General features: G+C 35.1%; 4 protein-coding genes and 1 non-coding gene across 5 annotated transcripts; 3 read left to right on the top strand and 2 right to left on the bottom strand.

The window, feature by feature from the left end:
* Positions 1-176: 176 nt before the first annotated feature.
* On the bottom strand, positions 177-1,462 carry LOC116137577 (mediator of RNA polymerase II transcription subunit 11). The gene is made up of 3 exons (XM_031423274.1): positions 1,337-1,462; positions 1,125-1,241; positions 177-531 (listed from the first exon to the last, which is right to left on the bottom strand). Exons 1-3 carry the CDS (start codon positions 1,388-1,390, stop codon positions 355-357), a joined length of 348 nt encoding a protein of 115 aa, XP_031279134.1. The 5' UTR covers positions 1,391-1,462; the 3' UTR covers positions 177-354.
* Positions 1,463-1,579: 117 nt separating this feature from the next.
* On the top strand, positions 1,580-3,752 carry LOC116137578 (mitochondrial pyruvate carrier 4). Its single transcript, XM_031423275.1, has 5 exons — positions 1,580-1,714; positions 2,150-2,248; positions 2,414-2,466; positions 3,066-3,139; positions 3,439-3,752. Exons 1-5 carry the CDS (start codon positions 1,660-1,662, stop codon positions 3,485-3,487), a joined length of 330 nt encoding a protein of 109 aa, XP_031279135.1. The 5' UTR covers positions 1,580-1,659; the 3' UTR covers positions 3,488-3,752.
* A 752-nt stretch (positions 3,753-4,504) lies between these two features.
* On the bottom strand, positions 4,505-8,102 carry LOC116137601 (basic-leucine zipper transcription factor A). The gene is made up of 3 exons (XM_031423294.1): positions 7,657-8,102; positions 5,388-5,558; positions 4,505-4,940 (listed from the first exon to the last, which is right to left on the bottom strand). Exons 1-3 carry the CDS (start codon positions 8,029-8,031, stop codon positions 4,797-4,799), a joined length of 690 nt encoding a protein of 229 aa, XP_031279154.1. The 5' UTR covers positions 8,032-8,102; the 3' UTR covers positions 4,505-4,796.
* A 242-nt stretch (positions 8,103-8,344) lies between these two features.
* On the top strand, positions 8,345-11,667 carry LOC116137609 (phosphoribosylglycinamide formyltransferase, chloroplastic). Its single transcript, XM_031423301.1, has 7 exons — positions 8,345-8,541; positions 9,086-9,596; positions 9,794-9,905; positions 10,410-10,586; positions 10,737-10,863; positions 11,121-11,281; positions 11,391-11,667. The coding sequence occupies exons 2-6, from the start codon at positions 9,242-9,244 to the stop codon at positions 11,232-11,234; spliced, it is 885 nt and encodes a 294-aa protein (XP_031279161.1). The 5' UTR covers positions 8,345-8,541; positions 9,086-9,241; the 3' UTR covers positions 11,235-11,281; positions 11,391-11,667.
* Positions 11,668-12,837: 1,170 nt separating this feature from the next.
* On the top strand, positions 12,838-12,928 carry LOC116137658. The gene has a single exon (XR_004129213.1). It is a non-coding gene; the product is annotated as a small nucleolar RNA snoR109 (small nucleolar RNA).
* Positions 12,929-13,622: the final 694 nt, after the last annotated feature.

Genomic DNA, 13,622 nt, shown 5'->3' with positions numbered 1-13,622 from the left:
AAGACAATTGGTTCTCAAAAAAAAATTGACAAACATTGAATTTATTATAAAGAGGATCAGCCAAAGAGTACGGGAAGCTTCATTCATCTCTAAGTATAATATTAATATCTCAAGAAAACTTACAATATCTAAAGAGAACTTGAAAAGCATATGAACTGAGTCAGAGTCACAGTGTCGGAATGTAGAAGCTTTATCCTACATTTCTTGAGCAACTTATAACAAAAACAAATGATCAAGAATAACATTAGATATCCTATGTCCTCCTAAATACTAAAATTGACATAAATAAATTTCAACAATTTGTGTATCGTTAACAATATGAAAAGTGCCTAAAAAAATCTATCACATGCAGCCTCAAGCAGTACCATGATATTCATCGATAGTCCGCATCATCTCATCCAACTGTGAAAGGATATATTCCAGTTTCTTGCAACAGATCTCATTTGATATTCTTGAACTATAATCACACTTCTCAAACGGACGGTACTCACACGCACTCTTAATCTCATCCCGCAGTGTCACTTGGATGTCCTGCCTCATAAAGCAAACAAAAAATTGCTGAATTCTCAATACTCAATAATCTATTTTCCCAACATCCAACCATAATTAAATCATAATCCTCTAAATTCACTTGTAAGCTTAGACTTCAATCTAATTGTTTTTTCATATTTAATACAAGAAACCAAAAGCACTCCCAAACGCACCAAAAAAGAATTTCTGGAAAAGCATCTATCAAGTGCTACCAAAGCCTTACTGAAACAAAAACCTATAAAATGTTTCTCCAAGAAGAACTTGAAGTGCTTTTATGCTCTTTAATGAACTCAAAACCAGTTTTGTCTACCATAAATTCAAAATTCCTGTAAGCACTTACCAGCGGTGCCAAAACGCTTACTATTAATCAAGTAATACCAAGCTTAATGTCAGTTCATCTTCATAATTTTACTTATGAAATGATCAAACTTGAAAATTCCAGCACTGTGAAAGCACATTCACTGCAACTATTAAACCAAATCTATTTTCAGGTATCACAATTAGCTAAATTTGTTCCTAAATTCAAATTAAATTCATAACCAAATAAATAAATAAATAGAGCGCAACGAAATTTATGGCAGAAAAGGACGGACCTTGATCAATTTCATGAACTCGCCGCAATGGTTGTTGATGAATTCTTTTCTGGGACCCATTGGGTTTGCCAGCTCATCCATGACTCCTCCTGCGAGTTCCAAAACCCTCACGACTCTCTACACTCAATCAAACACGAGATTTTTAACTCTTCTTCAGTTATAATTTTCATTGAAATTAAGGATTCTTTCGATAGAGATCAAATAAAAATTACCTTTTCTACATTTTGAAGTCGTTGCAGCGACGTAGTTTGGCCCTGCGAATCCATGGAACTACAGCTTGCTTCAAAGACAAAGGTCGGACGTCAGTTTGTAACATTCAATTTTGTAAACGACTTCGTTTCAAGACCATTCGTGACTCACCCGATATGTACTTATTTTTTTAAACAAAACGGTGCGTTTCATGTCCAGATGGCAACCGGTGATTGGTTAATGGGACCAGCGGCGTAGTAGATATGCGACCTTTATTAGAATCACTGAACAACTCCTACCAACCTTGCACACGGGCTCAAGTCTTCAGAGAAGGAGAGTTGAATCCATGGCAACTTCCAAGCTTCAAGCTCTCTGGAACCACCCGGCCGGTCCCAAAACTAGTGAGTGGACTCATTTCGTTCTCCAATCCGACGGTTTTTTTTTTTTCAATTCTGTGACGCCAAAAATATGCAAAATTGCAGATATCTGTTCGTCCTTGCGGTTAAGATCCGTTGTTTAGTTTGTTTTTCGATTAAACATCTACGATAGCGTTTTGGTTCTCAAATCTTTTATCTGAATATTTACCAAATCTCAGTTGAAATTGGGATAAAAATGATTTTTTTTTTAATTATTTAATTTTAATCTTAAGCTGAAACTTTGAACTAAATTTGATTGAAATATGTGTAATCAAAGAAAGGTTTTATCGTTTTTGCGGAAAAATATGATCTGTAAGATGAATATTTTAATTTTAAGGTTGACTTTTATGTTATTGTTCGTCAATTCTTGGTATATGATATGCATAAATTTGACAACAATGGTGTTTGTGTTAATTGCAGTTCACTTCTGGGCACCAACTTTTAAATGGGGCATCAGCATAGCTAATGTTGCCGACTTTGCAAAACCACCCGAAAAACTTTCCTATCCCCAGCAAATTGGTATGTTATTATGCAAATGTTAAAGTGTTTAGTTTCATTTAACAAAAAATGTAAATTTGAGTGCCTTTTTGAGGTGTGTATTTGAGAATAAGTTATCTTTATATCCTGCATCAAGTTGTGGTATTCTTATATTTTTTCTTGTCACTCTTGGCATTTGGTATCCAGCGGTGGCAGCAACTGGAATTATCTGGTCGCGCTACAGCACTGTTATTACGCCGGTAAGTTTTGTTATAGATAAGATGACTAGTTTTCAGAAGTTGGGAATTGCAGCTTATTCCTCTTGCAGTTTGGTAATGTTTGTTTAGCTTCTTAATTGCAAAGCTTTGCCTTTGTGGTGTTGTACTTGTGATCGATTGTTTGCTTGTTATTACATAATAATTTATTGTCTAATTTTCTTTCTGAAGAGTTTTGTATGTGAATTATGTCATCTGATTATATGATTATATCTTGGGTTAGGGTGTACTTCAAATGAGTAATGAGTTGAGAAATGAGAAGAGGACTAGAAGGAAGAGAGAATTCTGTATAATGAGAACATTTGATATCTTGTGTTTGCTTTGTGAATTAGCTGAGAGTGCAGTCATGCTGATATATGCAATGATCTTGTTTTCTATTCTGAGTTTCTGCCCTCATACCTTGATGGTAACTTAAAGAGAAGAAAATTGAAGAGTTTTTTATCAAACTTTAGGAATCCCATTTTCCTTTTGGCAGATCCTATTTTTACCACAAAGTTTCTTTCTTTCTCATGATTCACTGATGATTATGGGAGACAAGTTTGGGCACACACTAATTATTGGCTATCTTTCTTTCTTAATTACAGAAGAACTGGAATCTTTTTAGTGTAAACGTTGCAATGGCTGGAACAGGGCTCTACCAACTTTCACGCAAGATCCGGTATGTTAAAGTTAAATCTATGTTACTCGTTTCTATTTGAAATAAATAACAGGATATGATCCTTCAGTTCTCGTTACAGGAAGTAAAGTGTAATTCTTACTCCAGTTGTTTCTGTGACAGCTTAATATTGTCCTCTGAATTCAATTTAACTATAATTCTTACAATTGCTTTAGAATACTCCAATTAGAAATTTTCCTTGATTTTCTTGGCTCCAGTAATCGTGGAATGTTCATCACATACTGTGATTCCTACCTGTCGTGACTTTTCCACATAGTAATTTTTCTATTTCTCATTTTCAGGCATGACTACTTTTCTGAGTCAGAAGAGGCTGCAGTTGCAAAAGAATGATGACGAAAAATCTTCTAAACATCTTGTTACAGGGTGATTAACCACAGTTGCCTTTGCCCCACTTTGTTATTTGTTCTCTTTTTACCTCGCAATTGATTCAAGTTCAAAATGTCATTGATGCATGCCTTATTTTTGGCCTTGAATTGTTAAATAAGTTTTTGAGAATTTGTAACAGAATATTGGTTGTCTTTCCCATTATGCTTGTAAAGCTAATAAAAATTCTGGGAAAATTTGGATGGGGCTAATAAAATATCGTTTTAACGCCTATATTTGCTTCATCTATTAGCAAATTTGTTTTTAGGAAAATACTACACTTACTGATTCTGCAGACCAACTCCCCATCCGACTGACGTAGAGTGTTGCAACGTGGAAAGTTCCTGTACACGCTCCAAGTCAGTCGGGATGAACAGTCGGTCTGCAAAATCGGTAAAGTGTAGTCTTACTCTTGTTTTTATCCTAAAATAGGGATCAGAGTTGATGCGAAGCCAAGAAATAAAAACCCGGATAGGTTTAATTAGACCTTCACATCACAGTTCCCTTTGTATATATTTATTTGAATTGTTCCTAATGCTTTAGTTAACAAATCATTCTCCTGCCTTTGCTTCTGCTCAAATGATTGATTCTAAATTTGATTAATCAGTCCGAATGCATTCAGTATAGTGATATCAAATTTTTGAAAGAACAGAAGAAGGTATTGAAACATGAAGAGAAGATGATTCTGTCTGAAGTTGAACTCTTATTCCAATGTATTTTTGGTTAACAGTAAATCTGTCATTATATACGAGGATGTATGCAAATCAGATTTGACGAAGAACTTCTGTTCGAACTGCTTGTTAACATTCAGCCAACTTGACATATGATCCAGCCACAACTCACAAAAAAAAAACAAAAAAAAAAACAAAATAAAAAAAAAATTAAAAAAAAAAAAAAATAAAAAAAGAAAAAAAAAAAAAAAAAACTTGTAATAGGTGTTAAAAAACTAGATTAATTTGTCGGTTCCTCGATTACAATCCCAACTAATAACCCAACAAAATAATCAATTGGTTCAATTTTAAAAGTAAAAGGAAATATGATTGTGTTACTTAAAACACAATCACTACAAATTGCAATCAGCTCTGTAAGGGAGCATCAAATAAGAGACTAAAAAATACGAGGACAAGCCACTCAACCAAATAAAAAATTGTTTCCTATGAGAGTCAGTAGCAAGATCAGAGTACCGGGAAAAATTGGATCTCTAATAAATCGGACACATAGAAGGGTAATTATCTTCTTATATTCTCTGCAGCAAAACAGAACCTTCAGAAGGCCTCTACTTACTTGAGTTCAGTCTTTCCAACTTCGCATCTCTGCTCAGATCTGTCTTTGAGTTGGAGTCACCATCATGTGCCTTCAAACCCAAACTCAAATCCAGAGTGATTTCATTTAAATCCTGTCGTACTACCTGTTCATCATCCTGAGACAGGATTGAAATTCAAGGGAGCATTAGATGTAAGCTTATAATAAGACATGAATCAGAATGCTTTATACTGATTTTAAGTGATGAAGGCTCACAAAAATTTGAAGTTCAAATAAAGGGCTGATGAGAAGAACGCAAATTACATCGTTTTATTAATTGCATTCCAAGATTAGTATACTGTTTTCTTTTATCAGTATAGAAGTTGAGCAATACTACATAAACAGAAAAAGAGTATAATAGAGTATGCTTGCTGACATGGCATAACTCACTTTCTATTTCAAAGAAAAGAGAGTGAATACCCTTAAGCATCAGTCCACATCAGCCTTCAGTATAAATCATTATGTATGAATGGCATTTCTCATAAAAGAACTTCAAAACTCTAACTAAGAACAGCTTTGAAAAGGAAAGTGTATTTTAAGAAATGGCATATAGATAACCATTCACCTGATTTTCCTCCATAGGTACATCATTAATGTCAGGCTTTTCATCAAAACCATCACTCCTGGGAGCTGGCTCCACTGCGCTTGGCTCCATATCAGTAGGTTTAGCTTCATTCTCAGCATTTTCCTCAGCCTCACTTTCTGCAGCCTTTTTCTGTTCCTCTAGCACAGCAATCTACATTGTAAAAGAACCAAGACCATCATCCATCCAAATAGCACACTAACAACCAAGAACAAGAGAGACAAAATAACAGACACTTCACTCAACCACATTATAAAGCATAATTGCAAACTAGAACAACAACAGTCATTGCCTCGTCCACGTAGCTTCATATAAAACTCAGAAGTTAATGAATGTGTTTCCACCCAAAACTCTTTATTAATTTATTTATTTTTGGTCAAACTTACAAATTAAACCCAAACCCTCCCAACCTGATTTCAGCGAATTTCAGTCCTAAGAACTTTGTGCAGTCCCAAGAGATCTAATCACAGAAGAATTTCCACTAAACCAAACACATTGTTCAATTATTCGCTTAAAAATGTAAAACAACTAATCACTCCATAGGCCGGATCATTCATAGGATTTTAAGTCAGTATCATATAAAAGAATTGGAGTAATAAAAAAAATGCTAGATAGAAGTGTCTATCTCTAACAATTACTAATGCAAATTGGCGTCCTTTCAACATTTACAGTATATTCCCAAATTGTTTTGGATTACCATCAGAGTCCATATCAGGTCAGCAGACATATACTAATTTAAGAAAAAGTTAACGTAGATGTGTGCTGAGAATATCCTATAATAGTTTAAAGAACTTGCAGTCCTCAGCTGGAGAATTGTTTTCTTTAAAAGTCTTCAAATCCTGCGAAACTATGTATCGTGTGCAAATTTGACCTATGTTGTCCAACAACAATAAAACTAACAGATAGCATCAATCACTGCATATCATAGCCTTAATCCTAAACCACATGAATCACAATTTTGAACCAACAAACATTTTCCCCTCATTAATGTTCTCTAACATGTGTTGAAGGATACCCAATAATAGCCAAGGCTATATATAGTAAGTAAGCCAATAATGTTTTTCATGCTTACACAGTTCACATATGAAACACATGCATCTTCAAAGATTTCATGAAATCATATGTCGAAAAATCTTAATTATAATCTACCAAGGCATAACATAGTGTAAACTGTCTTGCTAATAGCTATAGTCAACCAAGATATAACAAAAGTAACAAGTTCTTAAGACAAATTCAAATGTAAATGCATTAAATGTTCTAATACGGCTTTCTTACTGCTTAATCTCCACTATTTTGTAATTCATCCAAATTTCTTTGGAAAAAAAAAAAAAAACCTCAAATCCCTAAGACAAAATCTAATTCTCCAAATCAGAAGTTCTAACCGTCAACCAACCACATTACCATTATAAACCCCACAAAAATTTCTTCTTTCCATCAAATGTAAGCAACCACACCAAGCTCAATCTTTAATCTCACAATCTAAACCATAAAATAAANAGCCTTAATCCTAAACCACATGAATCACAATTTTGAACCAACAAACATTTTCCCCTCATTAATGTTCTCTAACATGTGTTGAAGGATACCCAATAATAGCCAAGGCTATATATAGTAAGTAAGCCAATAATGTTTTTCATGCTTACACAGTTCACATATGAAACACATGCATCTTCAAAGATTTCATGAAATCATATGTCGAAAAATCTTAATTATAATCTACCAAGGCATAACATAGTGTAAACTGTCTTGCTAATAGCTATAGTCAACCAAGATATAACAAAAGTAACAAGTTCTTAAGACAAATTCAAATGTAAATGCATTAAATGTTCTAATACGGCTTTCTTACTGCTTAATCTCCACTATTTTGTAATTCATCCAAATTTCTTTGGAAAAAAAAAAAAAAACCTCAAATCCCTAAGACAAAATCTAATTCTCCAAATCAGAAGTTCTAACCGTCAACCAACCACATTACCATTATAAACCCCACAAAAATTTCTTCTTTCCATCAAATGTAAGCAACCACACCAAGCTCAATCTTTAATCTCACAATCTAAACCATAAAATAAAACCCTAAACCACAGTTCACATATAAATTCAAATTTCCGAATCACACACAAAACAATTCATAAAACCAACAAAAGTCACTACCCACTTAACAGCATAACCTTTCTAAACCTAACTTATAGAAAAATAAAATTAAAAAAACACATAAAAAAACAAAAACTAAAACAAAACCCAGAACTTTATATACCGGAATGTATTTGAATTTACGCCTAGGAGGCTCCTCCGGTGTCGTATCATCCTTAACAGAGCTCTTGTCTCCATTACCGTTGTTACTATTCCCATTACCGTTACCGTTGTTGTCTCTTTGAGAGAGTGGCGTCCATTTGTACAGCAGCAGATGCGAGCCGTTATTTCCGTTACTATTAGAACCGTTACCGTTGGTGATGTGGTGTTGGTGATGATTTTGATGCGAGAGATGATTATTGCTGCTGTTGTTTGTGTTATTGTTTGACGGAGAAACGTGGATCCATCTCTTCTTCCACTTCCTGACCGGTCCACTGAACACCGTGGCCGGTCCGTACCGGGTCGAGGAACGCCCCAATCTGGCGCCAACTCCCTCCATTAAATTATTTGATTTCAATGAAATTTAATTATTGGCTTTGGTGCGCGGATCGGGCGCTGAGTTGGGTTCTGACTCGGTAGACAATAAGGAATTTTCTCACAGCTGTCTTTTACCTTTTATAGTTCCCAAGTTTGAGAAGGAACCAATGAGTGGGGCCATTTTTATATTGAGTGAATCCTGGCCGTTCAATTTTGGCCCCAAAAGAAAAAAATTACTCGGACGGGTCGGGTTTCTAGATTAATCCCGACCCGGTAATAATAATAAAAAAATTAATAAATTTATGAAACCCAAATTCTGAAAGGTTACACTCAATGGATACTTGACAGTTAACACCTACACTACACACTGCAGCCAAGCTAAAGAACCTCCCGTCGCCGGCTCGCCGGGAAATCGACACTGCCCACCAGCCATAGCCTCTTGCTGCCTCCGCCTCTGGCGTCAAGGTCTCTTGCTCCGTCGCCGGTTATTTCTGCTTCAAACCGACATCATCAGTCTCCGGCCGCCAACCAAGTACGTGTTTCGTTTTATTTCTTCGGTGGGATTTATGCACCCAAAAAAAAAAAAAAATCGAGTTCATTGTTGAGATGATCCTTGGATACTCCTTTGTTTTTTATTGTTTATTTTTATCCATTTGGTAATATGTTAAAAAGAATTTCAAGTTTTTATTAAGTATTATGTTTAGCATCAAACTGACATCAACTGTCTTGAGTTTGCCCAACTAAGTTTAAAATTTGTCACACAGAAATTTTGAGCTTTTGCGCAAGCCAAATCCGTATTAGGCATCATTGTCATGCTGTTGATCATTCCACTTGGTGGATTGATGGGTATTTATCTGCTGCAATTGTGGCTGTTTCTTATTAATGAATGATTTCCCCATTTTGGTTTATAATGTGCTGTTAATTATGTGTCTAAGTACAATGTATTTGTGAAAAGATGTTTCAAATCCCATCTTCATGTGGTTCAGTCGTTGCTAAATGATATTTATTCTACATTCTAAATGGAGTGAGGAAGTCCGATTTTTGGGGTTTTCACTCATCTGTGATTTTGTGTGCAGGTGTCAAAAAGGGTTAAGACTTGTTCACTTTTGAGCATAGCCTCAGACTTGTATGCGGCTAAAATCCTGAAACTTTAGCATTGGGGTACAATTTTCATTAACAACTCTTGGAGGAGGCCATCCTTAGCTGCTTTTAGCCATTACTTTCTTCTTTCCATGGATGCTAAGAGCCTGCTCTCTGTTTCTTCCCAAAACACACCAATTCCATCTCTCCTAAACCCAAAAAATTCATTATCTTTATCTCTTGTTCAGTCTCGCAAGTGGGTCTCCTTCAGAACCAAGAACCTCTTAGCACCACAAACTGTAAGGTATTCTAGAAGACTAGAGTGTATAAATAGTGTGCAAAAAGTTAAACATGTTGTTGATGAGGAGGATACGAAAGCTGGGATTAAGAAGAAAAATCTTGCAGTTTTTGTGTCTGGTGGAGGGTCGAATTTCCTTTCAATTCATGATGCGTGTGTTGGTGGCTCTATTCATGGAGATGTTGTCGTTTTGGTCACAAATAAACTTGGTAAATGATATCCACCATATTCAAACCGACCAACTATGTTTTATAGATTGTATGCTTTGATGTTGCTCTATTGCTGGTTCTTTTAGAGTATGCTTGAGAAACATGATCGATTGCTGGAGTTATTTATGATGATTTTTTTTTCTTTTTTGTGAGTTTTGCATTGATATTAATATAAGGTATGTTCAACCATGTACCAGGTTGTGGAGGTGCAGAGTATGCAAGAGACAAGGGCATCCCCGTTATTCTGTTCCCCAAAAGTAAAGATGAAGCTAATGGTCTGTCTCCAACTGACCTTGTAGCTGCGCTTAGGTTTGAATTTTCTTCCTAAAGTTAGTAAAAGAACATTTATGTTTACACAAGTGGTGCCATCATTTTATCTAGCTATGTGTTTCTGATGTATATTCTCAACCTAGTATGATCATTGATATCAAATCTTTTTGCATTACTTGGCTGTCATAGTATGTCTTACTATTTTATGACTATAAAACTCTGTAATATCAGTATGATATTGCTCCCTGCATGTCTTAAATATGTATTAATTTACAAGTTAGGGAAATTTGGGAAAGACAAAGAGCTGGTAGTGATGTACCTTCATTAGGTTCTTCTTGTTTCGTATATGTCCTCTCATGCACTTCACTGGCATAGGGAGTATACAAAGTGGATATAATGCATAGTCTTGAGCTTCATAAACAAAGAGATACTCTAGCAGTGGCATATTGTCTGTGAAGAAATTCCTTTGTATTTTCTTACTATTTTTAGGTTTTTGTTGAGGGAAATAGCACTTATTCACATTTATTGGTTTATCATAATCAGGAAATTTGAGGTTGACTTCATTCTTCTAGCTGGATACCTAAAACTCATACCAGTGGAGTTGACCCGAGCTTTTCCAAGATCCATGCTAAATATCCATCCGTCACTTCTTCCAGCATTTGGAGGCAAAGGCTATTATGGTATGAAGGTGCATAATGCTGTCATTGCTTCTGGAGCTAGGTATTTTGCAGCATTCGATGTTGCATACTTTTTTTCTCTTCTTTCTCTTCTAAACTTCTTATCATTTCCTCCTAGTCTTCATATTTGTTTATAATGGTAAGTATGCGGGAAGAAAGCTTCTCATATTGTTATATTTCTGATTTTGGTTAGATACTCTGGTCCCACCATTCATTTTGTTGATGAGCATTATGACACTGGACGTATCCTTGCTCAAAGAGTTGTCCCTGTGTTGTGGAATGACACAGCACAGGATCTGGCTGCAAGAGTTCTTCAGGAGGTAATGGGTTTTGCCATCACATATTCTTAATAGAAAAAGGACCACTAAATGGTCAAGTTCTGTCTGGAATAAATGGTGTCTTTACAAAATGTTCTTAGAGTAAATACCATATTTGAGGATGCAATCAGTTTAACTTCAGGATACTGATTAAACCAGCTCTAGTTGTTGAGACGACAACTTCAGGATGATGAAATGTTAAGCTCTTGTTTCGCGGTGCCTCAGTCTGGTTTGTGTTCTGACATCTTTAATCTATTTAGGAGCATCGGTTATATGTGGAGGTCGTGGCAGCTTTATGTGAAGAACGAGTAATTTGGAGAGAAGACGGTGTCCCTATCATCCAAAGCAAAGAAAGCCCCAACAATTACAGCTAACTCAACCAAGCACCAGCATTTTACCCCCGGCTTTTGAAATTCTTGAGGTCCACTTTGGCAAATTTTAGTATTCTTCCAGCATGCTCTATTTAAACCTTCTAAGCATGTATACATAGAACTCAATTGTTTGATACTTGATTTCCATTTCTATTGCAGGTTTTTATGTTTTATAGAAGAATCTGACATACATGCCCATAGTTTTATGCGACACACTTCGAATTACGTCCTATCTTATGCTTATAATTTATCGTCGATCTACTCAAAAGATGATGACAATTTTTCCTGGAATCTGCTAGTTCTTATGATGTTCACATTGGTTTTTCTTTTCCCCTTCTGACCACAAAATCGCCATATTTGTAATAAACCTCATGATGTTACTTGTAAGAGTTTAGAAAATGTTATTATGTATGGGAGCTTATTGCCTTTACCTGTATATAATATACTTCTTTCAGAATTTCTTATATTTTCATAAGAGGTATTTTTCAATTAATCATAGCCATAGGAGAGTTTATTTTTTAATAATTATAAGAGCTTATATGATGCTTTTTCTGATAATTATGAACTCATTTACAATGATCTCTCATGCTCAAAGGGAGATTATAAAAAGAGTATTGCTGCATTCACAATCTCTTTTCACAATTCTGACGTGATAGTTCGTAGTTGGTCAGTTGTAATTTATCAAGTGGGACTTATTATAAACAATCAATTACGAATTGTCATGTCAAGGTTATGAGAGGAAGTTTGTGAGAAGAAGTTGTGAGAGTATAGCATTTTTCGTATAAAAAAGACCCGTATATTTTTGTTTAATCACTTGTATTCTCGACATTTCTTGTAAGATATCGAGGGTTTGTTTGAAATTTTTGTAGCTTTAAGTTTAATCATTTTTTTTTTTTTTTTTACGTTAAAAATAATCAGCTTTAAAATTAATTACAAAGGCGTGTGGTAAATTATAATCTTAAAATTGTTGTTGATTTCTAAAATTTAATTTACAAATTGTTTTTATGCGTATATGACTTGGAGTCATGTTTGGCACACGATATAACATAATATTAAGTAAATTGTATAGTATTGTATTATATTGTGTAATGTTATGTTAAATATTTTGTAATTAAAGGAATTATATAAGGGTAAATTTATCTTTTTCTATTACAAAACTAGTTTATAATAGCTTTTAAAATTATTTTATAAATCAGATTATTTCATAATCAGCTTTAAGCCTAATCATTTTAAAAGTCGTTTACCAAAATCTTTTAAACACTAAGGCTAAGATGTGCGGCTATGATGCGGATGTACAATGCCAGACAAACTTGCGTCACACCAAATCAAATTCTCCTTTTCGAAGATGTGCGGCTGAGATCTTCCCTCCTCCCTCAAACTCCCCTAGGTCTTTTATATTTAAAGCCGCCAGGGTTTTCCAGTTCTTTTCATGTAGCCTCAGTTTAGCTGCCTCCCTTCCATTTCTAGCTGTGTCCTCTGTGTTTAGTGATGGCTTTGAGTCTGTTCTGCGTTATATTAAGATGATCTTTAACACGTCTCTGTGTGAAGCTACATGTACCAAGAGAAGGGTGTGATAATAGATACCCTTGATCTTGAATTGCCAAAGCGGCTGTAGCTATATCAAACGCCTGAGAGGTTAACTGGCCGGTTGTCGTGAATCTCAGTCGACTAATCTGCTTACCGAACCTCTGACATTTACCTTTAATTTCTATATTCTTCGTTTTTTCAGATGTCTGTCTGTTGAGTTTGTGTTGTGTGTTTAAACTTTAATGAGAAGGGGAATATCGAAGGAAATGGCATAGAATTTTAGCCCTTTTATCAGACCCTTCTCGTATATAAACTTCAGTTTACGAACTGGGTCACCTTCCAGGCGAACTTTTCTGGTCTCTCAGCAGTTGGCGTCAATCGGTGCCTACATTATTTGTATTGTATCTTCATAATGTTTAAATTCAGATTTGGGTCTTTTTGTTTTTGGATACCAGAGTATGAATGACTAAGAACTCAAACTAACCTAAAACATTGGATGGAACTAAAGAGTCCTGGCCTGGAAAAGTTAAACCCTTTGAACGAAACTGAAACGGTTTAAGCAGAATCACAAAATTCTTTATATCGAGGGAATGATCCTGAAATTCCATGCCTCTACCATTGTCATTGAATGCCCGACAAGTTTTTGGCTGATAAAATTATCTTTTCATGATTATGAGAAGAGCCTTCGACCCAACAAAATGTAAGACTTGGAGCTACGAAAACTTGCCATAAACAGTGGGGTAACTGAAACTGAAACTGAAAATTTGAAGAACAGTATATGTTATATGCCTTACATATAAGCTGCCTGCAATAATGTCAATTCTTTCTTCTTTCTCCCCAAATGTGTTCACTTTTCAACATGCA

This window comes from Pistacia vera, unplaced genomic scaffold (genome assembly GCF_008641045.1).
Source record: "Pistacia vera cultivar Batoury unplaced genomic scaffold, PisVer_v2 Contig331, whole genome shotgun sequence".
NCBI lineage: Eukaryota > Viridiplantae > Streptophyta > Magnoliopsida > Sapindales > Anacardiaceae > Pistacia > Pistacia vera.
This window is presented reverse-complemented; position numbering and strand designations above follow the sequence as displayed.

What these genes read in the sequence shown, in the direction of transcription:
- LOC116137609 (XM_031423301.1), top strand. Translation starts at nt 9,242, where the DNA reads ATGGATGCTAAGAGCCTGCTCTCTGTTTCTTCCCAAAACACACCAATT. An exon ending in GACCTTGTAGCTGCGCTTAG is followed by an intron (nt 9,906 to 10,409) that starts GTTTGAATTTTC and finishes TATCATAATCAG; the next exon opens with GAAATTTGAGGTTGACTTCA. An exon ending in GTCATTGCTTCTGGAGCTAG is followed by an intron (nt 10,587 to 10,736) that starts GTATTTTGCAGC and finishes GATTTTGGTTAG; the next exon opens with ATACTCTGGTCCCACCATTC.
- LOC116137601 (XM_031423294.1), bottom strand. Translation starts at nt 8,031, where the DNA reads ATGGAGGGAGTTGGCGCCAGATTGGGGCGTTCCTCGACCCGGTACGGA. An exon ending in GTAAATTCAAATACATTCCG is followed by an intron (nt 5,559 to 7,656) that starts GTATATAAAGTT and finishes TTTACAATGTAG; the next exon opens with ATTGCTGTGCTAGAGGAACA. An exon ending in TACCTATGGAGGAAAATCAG is followed by an intron (nt 4,941 to 5,387) that starts GTGAATGGTTAT and finishes ATCCTGTCTCAG; the next exon opens with GATGATGAACAGGTAGTACG.
- LOC116137577 (XM_031423274.1), bottom strand. Translation starts at nt 1,390, where the DNA reads ATGGATTCGCAGGGCCAAACTACGTCGCTGCAACGACTTCAAAATGTA. An exon ending in GACTTCAAAATGTAGAAAAG is followed by an intron (nt 1,242 to 1,336) that starts GTAATTTTTATT and finishes GATTGAGTGTAG; the next exon opens with AGAGTCGTGAGGGTTTTGGA. An exon ending in AGTTCATGAAATTGATCAAG is followed by an intron (nt 532 to 1,124) that starts GTCCGTCCTTTT and finishes TTTATGAGGCAG; the next exon opens with GACATCCAAGTGACACTGCG.
- LOC116137578 (XM_031423275.1), top strand. Translation starts at nt 1,660, where the DNA reads ATGGCAACTTCCAAGCTTCAAGCTCTCTGGAACCACCCGGCCGGTCCC. An exon ending in ACAGCACTGTTATTACGCCG is followed by an intron (nt 2,467 to 3,065) that starts GTAAGTTTTGTT and finishes TCTTAATTACAG; the next exon opens with AAGAACTGGAATCTTTTTAG. An exon ending in CAACTTTCACGCAAGATCCG is followed by an intron (nt 3,140 to 3,438) that starts GTATGTTAAAGT and finishes TCTCATTTTCAG; the next exon opens with GCATGACTACTTTTCTGAGT.